The sequence below is a fragment of the Bidens hawaiensis genome, unplaced genomic scaffold (assembly GCF_021521415.1).
Source record: "Bidens hawaiensis isolate Kalapana, Puna unplaced genomic scaffold, B.hawaiensis_p1.1 tig00018600_1, whole genome shotgun sequence".
Taxonomy (NCBI): Eukaryota; Viridiplantae; Streptophyta; class Magnoliopsida; order Asterales; family Asteraceae; genus Bidens; species Bidens hawaiensis.
The window spans coordinates 1-16,602 of NW_027492818.1; the positions used below are offsets into that span (position 1 = coordinate 1).

The 16,602-nt window shown below is 35.8% G+C and overlaps 1 protein-coding gene across 1 annotated transcript; it reads left to right on the top strand.

The window, feature by feature from the left end:
- The first annotated feature begins 883 nt into the window (after positions 1–883).
- LOC143556505 (transcription factor PRE3-like) lies at positions 884–2,319 on the top strand. Its single transcript, XM_077045804.1, has 2 exons — positions 884–1,283; positions 1,992–2,319. The coding sequence occupies exons 1-2, from the start codon at positions 1,155–1,157 to the stop codon at positions 2,139–2,141; spliced, it is 279 nt and encodes a 92-aa protein (XP_076901919.1). The 5' UTR covers positions 884–1,154; the 3' UTR covers positions 2,142–2,319.
- Positions 2,320–16,602: the final 14,283 nt, after the last annotated feature.

Below are 16,602 nucleotides of genomic sequence, written 5' to 3' on the forward strand. Positions count from 1 at the left end.
TTTAACTTATCTCCTTATCAATACAAGTATACAACTTCCCATCACACCCTCACCCTCATCCCACCATTCCACCCAACTCTTTAAACACCTACCCCTTCCATTAAAAATGTCCTTTTAATCATTTTACATCAATAAGTTAAACCAAACACTTTTTAAAAAATAACTTATTGCCTTATGTTAATCCAAACACTTTTGTGGAAACTCCTTATTGAAAACCTATAATACATTTTTACCTTATCACAAAAGACTTTTTTTCCCTTAAATAAGAAATCCCAAACACACCATAAATCTAATTAAAAAATTAAGTAAGAAAGAGAATAAAGATATACAGTGATTACAATAATTTAAATGTCTGTTACACCTATGCAAAAAAGTCGACTCGGAGCATAAAAAATATTATAATTTTTCTACGTACATGTAACCTACATATATAAATAGGTTAGATTATGTGATTAAGATTAAATCTAATTAAAAAATTAAGTTGGAGAAAGAATAAAGATATACAGTGATTACACTAATTTAAACGTCCGTTACACCTATTGAAAAAGTTGACTCGGAGTGTAAAACATATTGTAATTTTTCTACGTACATGTAACCTACATATATTTATATTATTTTCAGTTGCTTTTTTTTTTGTTTTTAGTTACTTTCTATTAGAATAACTTTATTATTAAAATCACACATAATCGATAGCAAAAATCTTCATGAAACGGTAAAAACCATAATAAATGTCTTTACAGCCATAGCAGATTCAACTCGTTTAGTGAATGTGTGATGGATATCAGTTGAAGATTTTGGTATAATGAATATCAGTGTAGATATAGCATCTATTTAATTAAATATTACAATTTTAATTGTTAAAAATAAGATATAATAACTAGAATAAACTATTTCACTTGCAATGTCGATTTGGATACTCGATTTGTTTATATTTTTAATACCATTATTTATTTAAAATAAAAGAACCAAACAAAAAACCAAGTTTTGTTTGTGAATATCTTGAAACTTGTAAGTAGGAAGGTGGGGGAGTGGGGGGTATTTAAATAGAAGCATAGCCCACACCTTTCTCCCATGCATTTGTTCATTTTCTCCATCTTTTCATCCCATTTTTGTCTTCAAATATTCTCCATCTTCAAGATATCAAGAAAAACAAAATGTCCACAAGAAGATCAAGATCAAGACAATCAACGGCTAATTCAAGAATCATTGACGATCAAATCAACGATCTTGTTTGCAAGTTGCAACAACTTCTACCTGAAATCCGTACTCACCGCTCAGATAAGGTATTCATAAGTACCCGAGTTATCCTGATCATTATACTTGTAAGATCTGAACAATAGCTTACATAAGTATGCAAGATTGAAGCAAAAATTAAAGTAGCTCTTCTCCCAACTCAAAACCAGTTTAGTTTCGATGCGTCTTTTTAACACTTTGGTTAGTTCGTTTTAGTTTTCAAAAGTAGGACCAAAGATTGCAAGTTTTGTTGGTGTTTTTAGGAATTAAATGAGTAAGTGAATGAAAGATTTCAGAAACCAAATGCCCAACAACGTACAATGTTGCTAGGCTGAGTAGAGGCCGGGGGCTGCAACGCATTCAAAAACTTGTTAGTTTTCCCAGGCCTAACACACTTTGAGGTCAAGTCATATATATATATATATATATATATATATATATATATATATATATATATATATATATATATATATATATATATAATATATATATGCATACAAGATGAATCTTTTGTAATGTTTTATGGTCATGTCACATATGCATATTAGTTGTCTTTCAAATTGTGTTTTAATATCCATGTCCATACAAACTAAGTATTTTAGAAGAGTAATAAAAATAATAGTAATAAAAATAGTAACAATGATTAAAAGTGATAATAAAAATAATAATGATAATGGATGTACTTTATATTCTATGTACGTATGTCTTGCAATAATTGTTTATATAACTAACTATATTTTAACACTGAATGACTACAGGTATCAGCTTCAAAAGTGCTTACAGACACATGCAACTACATCAGAAGCTTGCATCGAGATATTGATAGTTTAAGTGAACGCCTCTCTGAGTTACTCGAGAACACCGATCCTACTCAGGCTTCCGTCATTAGGAGTTTACTTATGCAGTAACTAATAGGCCATCATCTTCTACACAAATAACCAATTTTCACCCTTTTTTCTCCATATTGTACCGTTGTACTGTGTAACTTTTAGGGCCTTTTGTGTCTTGTCTTATATCACAAAATGAGTTTTTAAAGTTTGCTTAGATGAGCATCAAGTTATGTAATAACACCTTATTTTTTGGAGAACTTTCGGTGTTGCCATTAAAACAAACATTAGTATAGTGTCCAAGTTATTATTCCTGAAAAAACAATACATAGAGAGAAAACTTCTGATTTCGTCAATGTGGTTTGTTCAAATTTGTTATTTCGGTCTAAAAGTTTGAACTAAGCAAATTTGAGTCTAAAAGTTTAAAATTTGTTATTTTCGTCCATAAAGTTCCATTTTCATTTTAATTATCGTCCATCTTGCTAACATGTTTTGACTGGAATAGCATACTTTAACAACCCATGTGGATAAAATTGCAATGAAAATGAAATTTTAGAGATAGAAGTAGCAAATTTTAAACTTTTGTACAAAGCAAATTTGAACAACCGTGGGACAAAAACCACAGCTCTCTCTAAACGAAGAAATATTACACTAAATGTAACGTTTATTATAATATAATGTATATAAAAGACTTCATTTTATTCATAAATAAGCCTTGTCGGGTCGAGTTGTTTTATTACCTACTTGGGTCGTTATGGTATAGATATCCACATTGGTATACCTTGCCCATAAGTCATGTGGCCCATACGACACATCAATATGTATAGTGAACATTATATTATAATTGGCCCGCTATATTTGAGTTTAGCACAACTAGAAGCTATCCTATATTCCTATACCCAGGGGCCAGGGTCGACCCGAACAACTAAAGGGTGTGCGATGACTGCGATATGCAAGGTCCATGCTTTTGATTGAGCCACGTGGTAGCCTTTGTTTGGGCCACATCAAAAGACTTTTATTTTTATTTTTAACAACCAACAAAAGGCACTTTATTAAAAATAAAAAAGGACTTTTGTTTATAAGTAGCAGAATTTTTACAAGGTTTTATTTTATATTGAGGTGATTAATATTTAAATTGAATTTAGTATCAATGCTAGCATCGATGTTGTTAATTCAGAATCGGTTCGATTTGTTGTCGTATCAAAAAAGTATATTAGTTTAAAAACAGCTACATTTCAACAAAATCTATTTTGAAATATCTATAAAAAAAATCACAACTACAAAAATCATAAAAACGAATGTGGGTACTTATTCCGATAAACCCGATAACAGTATTGTCTTGTTCGTTGGAATCATTTTGGTTTATCACAGTACCATCACAGTATTGATACTTGTATAATTTGCAAGACAAAATAAAATAATATAAAAACTCTAGTTTCAACAATAATCATACTTCGAATATAACGAAAAAAAATATAAATATGTTTGCTCGTAGCGACCTTTATAAACAAATAATATTATATCAATGTTAAGCGACATTTAAAATTTATTTTATTTTCGCTATTCATAATTTTCTGGAAACATTTTCTTGAATTATTTATGATGAAAAAAAAGTATAGTACAGATTGCATTAAAGTAAATTTAATTAGTTTTTTTCAAATTACTTTATTGTCTATCTTTCTTGAATTAAAAAAAATTAAGAGAAATTATCATTACCTAATAATTAGAAGTGAGAAAAGTTAGTTTACCAAAAATACCTATTTTGGTAAATACATTTCAAAATCTCCATTTTAATAAATATTTTTAAATCTCCATTTTAATAAATATCTTTCCCCTAACCTATAAGGCCATGTGCAGTGGAGGGGCTACAATTGAGGGCGAATTATGACACGTGGCGCCCAGTCAGCAAGGAGTGAAAATTTGTTTTTGGGGTGTAATGGTGTAGGAGCTACAAGTTGGGCCCACAGTTTATTTTTTTTATTATTTTCTTTTTATAATTAAACTAAATAAATAAAAACCAATTTATTTTAATAATTAAATAAAAATGTATTAAAATTAAAAAATAAATACAAAAAAATACATAAAACTTAAAAAAAACACACAAATAATAAAAATAAATTATAATAAAAAAACACACCACGACAAAATACATATAAAAATACAAATAAAAAAACTAATCTATTCGTCTTCATCTTCGTCCCAGTCCTCGTCTTCGTTATCCTCCTCGTCTTCGTCCTCCTCTCTGTCCTCATCTTCGTCCTCAACGGGACGATTATCCCACACGTGTTGAACCAAATCCGCTTTCAGTTGGTTATGTATATCACTTGATGTGAGCTGACGAATGTTATACATTCGTTGGTCTTGGGTTGGTTCAGGGAACTATTCTGGAACGCTTCCTGGTATATAGTGTTGACATATTGCTTTTCCCTCATCTTCTAAAATCATATTATGCAATATGATACACGTATACATGGCATCGCTCATTTTTGCCAACGTCCAAACACGACAAGGGTTTTTCACATAATGCCAACGTTTTTTTAGAACCCTGAAACACCTCTCGATATCCTTTCTCGCGGACTCTTGCTTCTTCTTAAAATAATCTCTTTTTTCTTCGATAGGGTCGTGAAACGTCTTGACGATGATCGAGTACTCTAGATATATCCCATCTCCCAAATAGTATCCGTGACGATAGAATGTATCGTTGGCATAAAACGGTAAGACCGGCATGCTACGGCTGATGTAATACTCTAACACAGGTGACGCGTTGAGAACGTTTATGTCGTTGTTGGACCCGACTAAGCCGAAGTAGGCTGACCAAATCCAGAGGTCGTGTGAAAAAATGGCTTGAAGACTAACCGTTGGCACTCCATGGTCACCACGAGTGTAATGACCTCGCCATGCGGTTGGACAGTTGGCCCACTCCCAATGCATGCAATCTATACTCCCGATCATGCCTGGAAAAGAATGTTTGCTTTCGTGTACATCATATATGCGATTCAGGTCGTTTGAAGTAGGAATCCTCAGATAACGACGAGAGTATAATTGTATTATCCCTATACAAATAAATTATTAAAAAATATTTATATTAAAAACAATAGTTAATACAAACAATTTAAATTTTACCGATGAAAAAATTCTCCAACGCATCTCTCGTTGTTTTCTCAGTCATCTTTAAATACTCGTCATTGATATCGGTCGTGTTGCCATATGCGAGGATGCGTAGAGCCGAAGTACACTTTTGGATGGCGGAGAATCCTAAATATCCTCTTGCATCGGGTTTCTGTTGAAAATACTCATACTCCCGCTCCATATCTCCAATGATGCGCAAAAATAAACGCTTGGACATCCAAAAACGACGTCGAAACATAACGTCGTTAAATGTAGGTGTGTCTTTGAAGTAGTCCTTCATCAAACGAGCGTTCGCTTGCGTACGATCCCGAAGGATATATAACCGTCTACGTGTGGTCGTTGACGGAGCAGAGCCGGACACCATGTTATTGTCGACAGCCCGAACCGCGTTTGTGATCTCTAAATGCTCTTCCGCCACTTGTCGATGAATCTGATGAATTCTTCGACTCTCGTTGATTAATTGATCCCAAATCTCGACAGAGTTCGTGGAATCCGGGGAACTCATTGAGTTTGAAGAAGTATGAAAATAATAAAAATGATTGGTATTTTTATGTTTGGGTTTGTGTATGATATGGTGAAAATGGTTTAATTGGTTTGATATTTATATTAAGTTTTTAAATTTTTTTTATATAGCCGTTACCCTCCCAACGGTAACATTATTATTATATTATTATTTCCAACACTCGCCGGCGACAAGTAAATCCCGCCCCCGCCCCAAATCGCCCAAAAATAAGGATAATATGAATCAATTATAAAAATATATAACATGATTTAATGAGTTAACATTTCGATGTGATTTGAGTTATGCTATGATTAAAATGGTTATTGATTGATCTATTGGATTTTTATTGATAATAATATTGCGAAAACAATATTATTGTTTATCACTTAATTATAGTAGTCAGTACTTTTATATTTTGTAAGTCACCTTTATATTACCCATAAATAACATCTAATCCAATTTATAAATAATTAGTTTAAATATATATAAATATGAGTTGAGCTATACTATAATAATAATCGTTTAAATATATGTAAATATATATTTTGAAATCTTTACTGAAAATAATAAAAATGATTGGTATTTTTATGTTTGGGTTTGTGTATGATATGGTGAAAATGGTTTAATTGGTTTGATATTTATATTAAGTTTTTAATTTATTTTTTTTATATAGCCGTTACCCTTCCAACGGTAACATTATTATTATATTATTATTTCCAACACTCGCCGGCGACAAGTAAATCTAGCCCCTTCGCGCCCAAAAATCGCAACCGGCGCCCAGGACACACAGCCTAATAACTCGGGTTTTTCCGTTTACTATCTAATACCCGACTCGTTTTATTCTCGGGTAATTTTAATCGACAAACATCTCCCTTATCGAGTTAATAATATTTTATTATTATTGTTTATTATATTTATTAAATTATCAAAAATAACTTTGATTCATATACACTTTTCACCCAAAACTCTAGTTTTAGCTCATTAGGTATCCATATTTAAAGCTTAGGGACTACATTGCAATTATGATTATAATAACAACCAGGATCCAAGGTCCAAGCCCGTTTCCCGAACCAAACCCGTATCTACCTTGTAAACAAAACCCGTGTGATTTCGTGCACCTTAATTGTCATGATAAAACTGGAAATGATTTTTAAAAGTCGTTCAATGCAGCCCAACGACCTCACCAAAGTAAACAATTAGGAAATTATGATCAATGTGATTCGAATTTGCTTATTAACGAACCAACAGCCCTCATTCATCAATATACAATAAATCGTACATCATAGATCAATAAAACCTAGTTGCGTGACCCTTGTACCAGCGCCAACAATCCCCCCATATTTATTTATATTAATTTCGTGATATATGTCGTGTTCTTGATCGGCCGCTGCCGTTGACTGATGTAATCAATTAAGCCTCGTCTGGTCATCGTTCAAGGTAATCAATTCATGAATCAAGTTCGTCGTAATCTGTATTAAAATAGCCCTAACAGTAATTGTACAATCATGTCGCTGATTGATCGATTAGGAATTAGGGTTTTATCAAATTGGGGGTTTCTGCTTGTGTTTGTATATAATCAAATAATATCGTTTGTTAATCAATTCACAGCCTAGAACAGTTGGTTTGGTGTGGGTGTTAACTCTGAGTGGTCGCGGGTTCACATCCGGCCATCCCTTTTTTCTCTTTTAATTTTTGTTTTATTATTTTAAAGCCTTTAAATGATTTTTATAAATTATTATAATTAGTATTAAATATAAAGTAAATTGTATTTTATCAAATCAACGTTAAAACGCTAATGTGTCTTGTTAATTAATCTCGTTACTAGCTTTCATGTGTGTGTGTGTATATATATATGTAAGTATATTAAGTATATGTTAATAATATTAAATCATCATTATTTTATTAAAACCTGAAATCATTATTGGTGTTTTCTTGTCGTTGAATATATTTATAAAATTGTTTATATATATAAAAATATGTATATGTATCATTCTTTAAAAGTTGTAACAATTGTATTTTTAAACGTATTAGCTATATTTAATTCATTAGACTTTCGGTAAAGATTTCAAAATATATATTTATATATATTTAAAACGATTATTATTATAGTATAGCTCAACTCATATTTATATATATTTAAACTAATTATTTATAAATTGGATTAGATGTTATTTATGGGTAGTATAAAGGTGACTTACAAAATATAAAAGTACTGACTATTATAATTAAGTGATAAACAATAATATTGTTATCGCAATATTATTATCAATAAAAATTCAATCGATCAATCAATAACCATTCTAATCAAAGCATAACTCAAATCACATCGAAATATTAACTCATTAAATCATGTTATATATTTTTATAATTGATTCATATTATCCTTATCTAACTAGGAATCATTGACGGTATATCCCGAAGGATTTATCTTTCTCACATCATCATTTATATTTCGTTCATCTGATCAGTTGAGTATCACATTCTCCCTTTAAACTCATTTTTACTGTTTTGGGGACGTATGTGTTACAACCTATTTTACTATTATTTAATACGCAAATTGCAACTGCTCGTCATGTGTCTTTAACTATTTATACCTAACGCGTTATACGCTTATATGCTTTACTTGAATACATTCAGAGAGGTCCAACATATTCGCAGACTAGTATGATCATATTTACTTGCTTATTGATTAAATTGTTTATCTCACTTGACACAGTTTGCTCTTTTATATTATTCTTATAGTGTCTTAAATCTAGTGTTATACTCACTCAACCTAGTGTTGACAAAATTATTGTATTTTTAACGCATATACATGTTATCACGTGATCTAGTTGAAAGATTTTACGAAGAACTTAGGATTTGCTATGTTAGAGAAGAGATTATCAAGACTTAGTTAAATCTAGATTTTAAATTATTTTGTTTATATGAATTATGTACTTGTATTTGATTTGTTTGAGTAATGAATTAAATTTAATAGATACTGTCACTTTTTAAATTATTGCATGATAGTACCTTAAGAGCTATGAGCAATCAGCTCTTACAACTCGCCATTTCCGCCGTAGGTTGGGGTGTGACATCCTACTTTGAACAAAAAAAACTCTTCAATATGGATAACCTAGTTAAATTATATGTGAAAAGATTGTTTTGATTTAATAGTTTAGGTATATTTTATTATGAAATGGCTTCACAAATAAATGAGATGTTATAATCGGGTTTAAATCCTATCTGGGTTTGGTGATACCCATGGCTCACTTATTTTTTTTACTATAAATTTTTTTCAGAATTATAAATAATATCTTTTAAAAAATGAATATTAATTTTTAGTATATCCCTATTTTATAGGATTTTCATATTAAATATTTGGTAAGATTGATTTTTAATTTAATGAAATATTGTAAAACGTTTAAAAAGTTATCTGGATTTTGTGAGACCCATACCCGTAAATTTGGGTCAATGTATAAGAAGTTTCTATTTACAAATAAAACAATATAGTTGTTAGGGCATGAATTTTATGCTGAGAATCCTTAATCCTTAACTGTCTTATGGATAGATTATCCTTGAGATGTGAATCAGGGTATAAAGGATCAACGATCCTCGGTATTATTTGTTTACTAATAATTGCGTTTAGTATGGTGATGTGTTAGACATGTATAACAACTTTAAGACATACTTGCATCAATTATCTTCATGGAGTATTCTTTAGCTGGAGTATGGATCCAGGATCCTAATTCAACGTAGCTGTTAATGGACAATTTCGTATGAATACTGACGTTTAAATAAGCGCAACGGCTCCTAGACCTAATCCACCACTTAATTCGCTAATGAACGGCTATTAGCACGTGGTCAAAGAGCACGATGACGAAGAGTGGAAGACTAGCGGATTTATAGGAAAGGGTTGTTAGTTAGTTATTTCTATTTTTTCTTTATATATCGAGTTGAGATCAACATTAGAACACACAATCACAGATCCCGAAGCTGTTAAGATATTTGCATCCACTCACATAGTATTCGTTGATCATCAACTCCACATCACTTGTAACTGACTTTTTGCCATTAATAAACTTGACGGTGATAGTTTTCACCGTCCGAGGGTTTTTTGTGCCGGATATTACTATAATCGCGTACTTTCCGACCAAAGGTTACTTTGTTAATCCTTGACCGAAGTAATTCGACCAAAGATTACCTTGTTAAGTTTTGACCGAAGGAAGATTATCGTAAATAAGGGTTTTTTCCCTCGTGATCAAATCACTTTGTTCATCAAGATTTCGATGATACATCCACTATTATCATGTTAGCACTATACCTCACCTGACAGATTTGGATACAATATCCTTAGCTGATTTTTATCCAAAACAATTTGGCGCCCACCGTGGGGAAATTGGTGCTATAATCCATATTACTCCTATCAATTTTCGATTTTTTCATACCCATATCACTATCAATGGCCTATCAATCAACCTCTGCTTCGTCAACCATGCCCTCATCAATTCCTCTGTCATCAAGGACTTTGCCACCGATGCCTCCGCCAATCACGGGAGCACAACGAACTGCTGCTGCTGGGAGCAAGACGCAACTACTAGTCTTCCAGGGCTCAAAAACCGTTGCTGCCGCGCCGGTGGTTAATACTAACAATGATGTTTCATCTATGTTTTCGCAGGTTAAGGCATATATGGAGCAGCAGAACAAGACCAACCAAAGGATCCTTCGTGAGATTGAAGATCTCAAGAAGACTAAGAGGCCAGCAGAGGATCTCACTCCCCTGATGCCCAGGATACTGGATTTCACCACTCCAGGATCCATGGCTCAGCTCTCGCAAGGATCATCTATCCTTCAACAGGAGTCCATGGGTCAACAAGCACAAGGATCCTCACTGTTTCAGCCAGGATCATACATCCTTCAACAGGGGTCCATGGGTCAGCATGCTCAAGGATCCTCACTGTTTCAGCCAGGATCATCCATCCTTCAACAGTGGTCCATGGGTCAACAAGCTCAAGGATCCTCACTGTTTCAGCCAGGATCATCCATCATTCAACAGGGGTCCATGGGTCAACAATCTCAAGGATCCTCACTATTTCAGTCAGGATCGTCCATCCTTCAACAAGGGTCCGTGGGTCAACAGGCTCAAGGATCCTCATTATTCCAGCAGGGATCATCCGTCATTCCACCAGGATCCTCTGGGTTATATATTCAAGGGTCCTATAACTCCCAACCTCAAGGATCCTTCTTTCAGAATCAAGGATCCTCAGGAATCCAACATCAACGATCCTCCGAAGTCCATGAAGAAGATTTCATCCCCATGCAGACAATCACGTCGGGTGGTCCCACTCCTGTCGCTGACTCTTCTTATCTCATATATTCATCCGAGATGCCAACCTTCACCCAGCAAAGAGGTAACTTATACGATCATTTATCCTTAGATGCTAACCGTGGTTCCATGCAGGATGCAGGTATCAACCAAGCTATGGCCAAGGAGCTACGGAATCTCAAGGATATGATATCCAATGTTCCCGGGGTTATAAGACCAATCCCCGAGATACCTGAGGGAAGCCACAAGTTATCCAGATTTGCTCCACGTATCTGTGATGCTGAAACCCCGAAGCTGTTCCAGACTCCGAATATGAAGACTTACGACGGGACCACTGATACTGAAGAACATGTGGCACAATATAGAGAAAGGATGGAGATCAATCCTATTCCGGAGAGACTCAAAGAGCTTGCCTATGCAAAGGCTTTGGATCCACACTGACAGGATCAACATTAAAATGGCTGCTAAGTCTTCCTCCCTTTTCAATTACTTCTTTTTCTCATTTAGTTAACTTGTTCAACAGCCAATTTTCCTGTAGCAGGAAATTTGAAAAGTTAACTAGTGACTTATATCGAGTTATCCAACCAAGTGATGAATCCCTTAAGGACTTTGTTACGAGGTTTGGTAGGGAAGCCTTGGAAATCCCTAATCTTGACATGGCTACAGCTATTGAGGCCTTCAATATGGGACTTCAAAGGGGCTCCCCTTTTATGATGATCTTGTGATGACTCCTTGCAGGTCCCTAGATGAAGTAAGGAACAGGGCTCTCATATTTATACGGTTAGAAGACGACAAGAGGATCCAGGATCGTCTGGGGAATCAAACAAAACAAGAATCCTCCGACAAGAATCAAGGATTCTCGTTCAAGAATAACAACACAAAGCTGTATAACAAGTTCAACAACTAGAACGTACGATCAGTCGAAGACGCAGATGATGATGAAGACTATCCATGCATCTCCGACTACAATTTTTCCGTGGATACTCATGGATTAGTCTGCGCCATGAAAGAGCTGGGAGAAAAGGCAAGGTGGCCTTGGAAGAATGAGAAGACGACCACCTTCAAAGACAAGTCTAAGTGGTGTGCCTTTCACGAAGATTTTGGCCACATGACAGATGAGTACATTGGCTTGAGGAGGGAAATTGGATACCTCTTGAGCAAGGGTCACTTTAAAGAGCTCTTGGAAAGAAAAAAAAATCCAAGATCCAGGATCCTGAAGATCTTCCAAAAAAAGCAACACCACCACCACCAGATGCTCATGTGATCAACTTTGTCTCCAGAGACTACGAATTGTTTCAAGATTCCTGTACTATAGAAGAAAATCCCGCAGAAGAATTCAAGTTGGACGATAAAAGAAGACCGCTCATCCCCACTACTCGAGTGACTGATCAGAGAATCTTCTTCAATTCGAGGATCCAGGATCTTCACCAGGATGAGCTGGACGTACAAACGGTCAATTTCATCTCCGGAGGTTCGGACATATGTGGAACTTCATTCTCTGCAGCAAAAAGACTGGCCAAAGAGATCAAGATGGATAACGGAGATCGACCAATAGTATCGACCACCTTAACAACAGACAAAAGAATCTTCTTCGATGAGGAAGACAAATTAAACATCCAGGATCCTCATCACGACGGTTTGGTTATTACTTTATTTATCGCTAACCATTATGTACGCAGGATCCTAGTTGACGGTGGGAGCTCGGTCAACATTATCCAACATGATGTTCTCAAGAAGATGAACATCCCGGATTCAGAAATCATTCCTAGAACATCGGTACTAGTCGGTTTCGGTGGTGAAACCAAGAAGACATTGGGGGACATCAACCTCCCAATTTATATCGAAGGGTTAATTCATGTAAGGCCCCGAACCCGGTAGCCTTACTTTAGCGTCGGATTTACTCATAAACACAGTTCTTACAAATCAGAGTTCATTAAAACTTTCGCGGAAAATAAAAACTTTCATGAAACGTTACAACAATCCAAAACTTGCCTTAATTAAACATTCTTGTCTTTCAAAATAAACGCCAATTACATTAAAACGTCTTGAGTCTTCAAATGCCAGTTTCCTATTCGCCCACCATGTGCCCGCTCAAGCTAGTTGTCTCATTCTACTCACCTGCGTGCATACTAAAAGTCAGCTACGCTGAGTGAGTTCTAGTTAATCGGACGCCATACAATACATACACATACATACATATCCGAAGATACATATCCATACCTAACTAGTTACCCTTCTGTTCTACATACATACTTACTACCATACATACATACATATCTACAATCACTAACCTCAGTCTACCGAGAGTACGTTCATAGTCCGCCGTCTATACCTGTACTCAAGGTCGTGAACACGTAAAAGGTCCGCAGTCCTTACCTATGTTCACCATTTATGGTACGTGCAAGGTCCGCAGTCCTTCCCTATACCATCCTACATCCACAACACGTACAAGGTCCACAATCCTTCCCTATGATGCAACCTAAACCATAGCACGTACGAGGTCCGTAGTCCTCCCCTATGCTACCACAATACAAATACAGCACGTATAAGGTCCACAGTCCTTTCCTATGCTGATGCCTATCTATAATACGTATAAGGTCCGCAGTCCTTAACTACGTTGTCGTCTATTATCTGTAACACGTATAAGGCCCACCGTCCCTATCTACGTTTACATCTATCATCTACATTACGTATTAGGCCCGCAATCCTTAACTACGCCATCACCAGCCGAGTCTATGTCCGACAAAAGCTAGAGGGATTTGCCATCCTAACTTACTATGTCGAACGTAGAACTCACATACCATTCGTGTACCTGTATACACATACTTCACATATACAATAATTACATTATAGCATAAGAACACTCTAGGCGTTCTTTACATCATTCATTTAACAACCATACCTCTTGTCGATACGTGCAATATCCGAAGATCGTTCACGCCCCGACAAGTATTCATTTGTAATGTTCATACATCTTCGATATATAATATTCGTGCCTTTATTTTTGACCTGACAGTACGCGCAATATCCGAAGATCGTTCGCGTACCGACAAGCAATCATTCATATCCATCACATATATCACATATGGCATACACTTATCACTTAGGATAAATGTATTAACAACACATCGAGTATGCACACAGCCCCGAAAACATAACACATAAATGGGGCTAGAAACTCACCTGAATCCTGTTACGCTCTCCGTTAATCGTTATTCCCTTCTTGAGCTGTGCACGGCTAACTGTATAATATTTACATGTATCAATTAACTACTACTACTCATGTTGTATTTCTATCTTTATACAACACACAACTAACGGGGGTCCGGGGGCAGCGCCCCTGGCAGCGGGGTCTAGGGGCGGCAGCCCCTACCAGGGTCCAAGGGGCAGAGCCCCTGGCTGGGGTCGAGCTGTCTTAACACATTTTCCATTAGGTTTTTAATTTATTTTCTAATCGAATTTGACTTTAGGCGAAGTTAAACCTTAGGCGAACTTAGCTTTAGGCGAAGTTAAACCTTATGCGAACTTAGCTTTAGGCGAAGTTAAACCTTAGGCGAACTTAGCTTTAGGCGAAGTTACCAGCTAGGCGAACTTGGCCGTAGGCGAAGTTAAGCTTTGAAGGCGAAGTTACCAGTTTGCAGGCGAAGTTATCAGTTTGCAGGCGAAGTTGCCCAGTTCGCAGGCGAAGTTGCCCAGTTCAGCTACTGGTTTGGTTTTTATCAAGCATTTTGGCGATTTTAATACCCTTGTTATGGTTCGACATCACCCACCAACGTTCCCTAACTATTTCGTTCGTATATATATCCCGTTTATACTATAAAGCTTGGATCTTTAAGCTTAAGGACATTCAATAAAACATAAACTTTAAAGGTTAAGAACATACCTTTTGTGCTCGTTTGGATCTCGTTTAACTTGTTTAATCACAACTAATCGTTTACTCTCCCTCGGATCTTGCTCGTTTCTCTCCCTCGGCCGCCGGCCATATATGGCGGTGTGTGGTGTGTGTGTGTTTTGGAGTGTGTAGAGATTATGATGGAAATGAAATGAGGGTTTAGGGTTTTAGGTTGGTTTAGGGGATATTTATATCCCTTAAAGCCCATGGACCTAAAGCCCATTCTCGTTTAACCCATCTCAATTAATCTAAATCCATGATCCGTTCTTTACTCGATATTAATTAATTAATAACGCGGAAATCACTAAACGTAACTTTCTTTATTCAACATTATAAATTTTAGGATGTTACAATTCATACCAAAAATTTTGTGTTATAGATAACCTTTCCTGTTGCAATGTTATTTTAGGTAGGCCCTGGCTCCATGGAATGAAGGAAGTAGCCACAACTTATCACCAATGCATCAAGCTACCTACTCCTTGGGGAGTTGTAAAGATAGTGGGTGACCAAGCGGAGGCCAAGAACTATTATTCATCATCAATGAAGCCAACAACCAAGCAAACTATAGCATAGCAACTACAGCAACATCCTAGGGACGTGCTGGAAGCTCGGGAGAAAGACATTAAAGAAGTCTCATTAGACCCCGAGGATCCAGAGATAAAGGTGTTCCTAGGATCCAGTATCCCCAGTAAGATTGAGGAGGATTTAATATCCTTCTTAGGGCGAAGAAGATCTACCTTTGCCTTCAAGCATTCTGACATGACAGGTATTTCAAAAGAGGTAATCACTCATAAACTCGGCCTTGATTTATCTGTTAAACCTGTCCATCAGAAGCAAAGAAAATTCGCTCCTGAGAGGAACAAGATCATACAAGAAGAAGTTGAAAAACTTCTTTAGGCCGATATGATCAGAGAGGTTCAATATCCTCGAAGGCTAGCTAATGTGGTCGTTGTTTCAAAAAAGAATGAAAAGTGGAGGGTGTGTGTCGATTTTACCGATTTAAACAAGGCATGCCCCAAGGATCCTTTACCATTACCACATATAGATTCCATGATGGAGGCAACGGCAGGACATGAAATGCTTACCTTTATGGATGCTTCCTCTGGATTTCAACAAATTCAGATGGAACCATCTGATCAAGAGGATACAACATTCATGACTCCCACCGGCATATACTGTTATACTGCTATGCCATTTGGACTAAGAAATGCAGGGGAAACATACCAAAGACTAGTCAACATGATGTTCAAGGATCAGTTGGGTAAGACTATGGAGGTCTACATAGATGATATGGTAGTGAAGTCAAAGAAAGCTGAGGATCACCTTAGACACCTCGAGGAAGCATTCAATATCCTTGACCATTATAACATGAAAATGAATCTGTCAAAATGCCACTTTGGTGTTAAAGCTGGAAAATTTTTAGGATATATGGTAACTAAAAGAGGAATTGAAGCAAGCCCCGAGCAGATTGAAGCCATCCTCAATCTGAAATCTCCTTCAAACGCAAAGGATGTCTAAAGGCTCACAGGAAGAATAGTTGCTCTCAATAGGTTCATCTCCAGATCTTCCGAGAAGTGCAAGGACTTCTATGACATCCTTAGGAAGAATAAGAAGTTTGAGTGGACGGAAAAGCATGAGGCTGCGCTTACAGCCTTGAAGGATTACTTATCCTCAGCTCCAGCTCTAATGAAGCTAGTGGATGAAGAATCCTTAT

What these genes read in the sequence shown, in the direction of transcription:
- LOC143556505 (XM_077045804.1), top strand. Translation starts at nt 1,155, where the DNA reads ATGTCCACAAGAAGATCAAGATCAAGACAATCAACGGCTAATTCAAGA. An exon ending in GTACTCACCGCTCAGATAAG is followed by an intron (nt 1,284 to 1,991) that starts GTATTCATAAGT and finishes GAATGACTACAG; the next exon opens with GTATCAGCTTCAAAAGTGCT.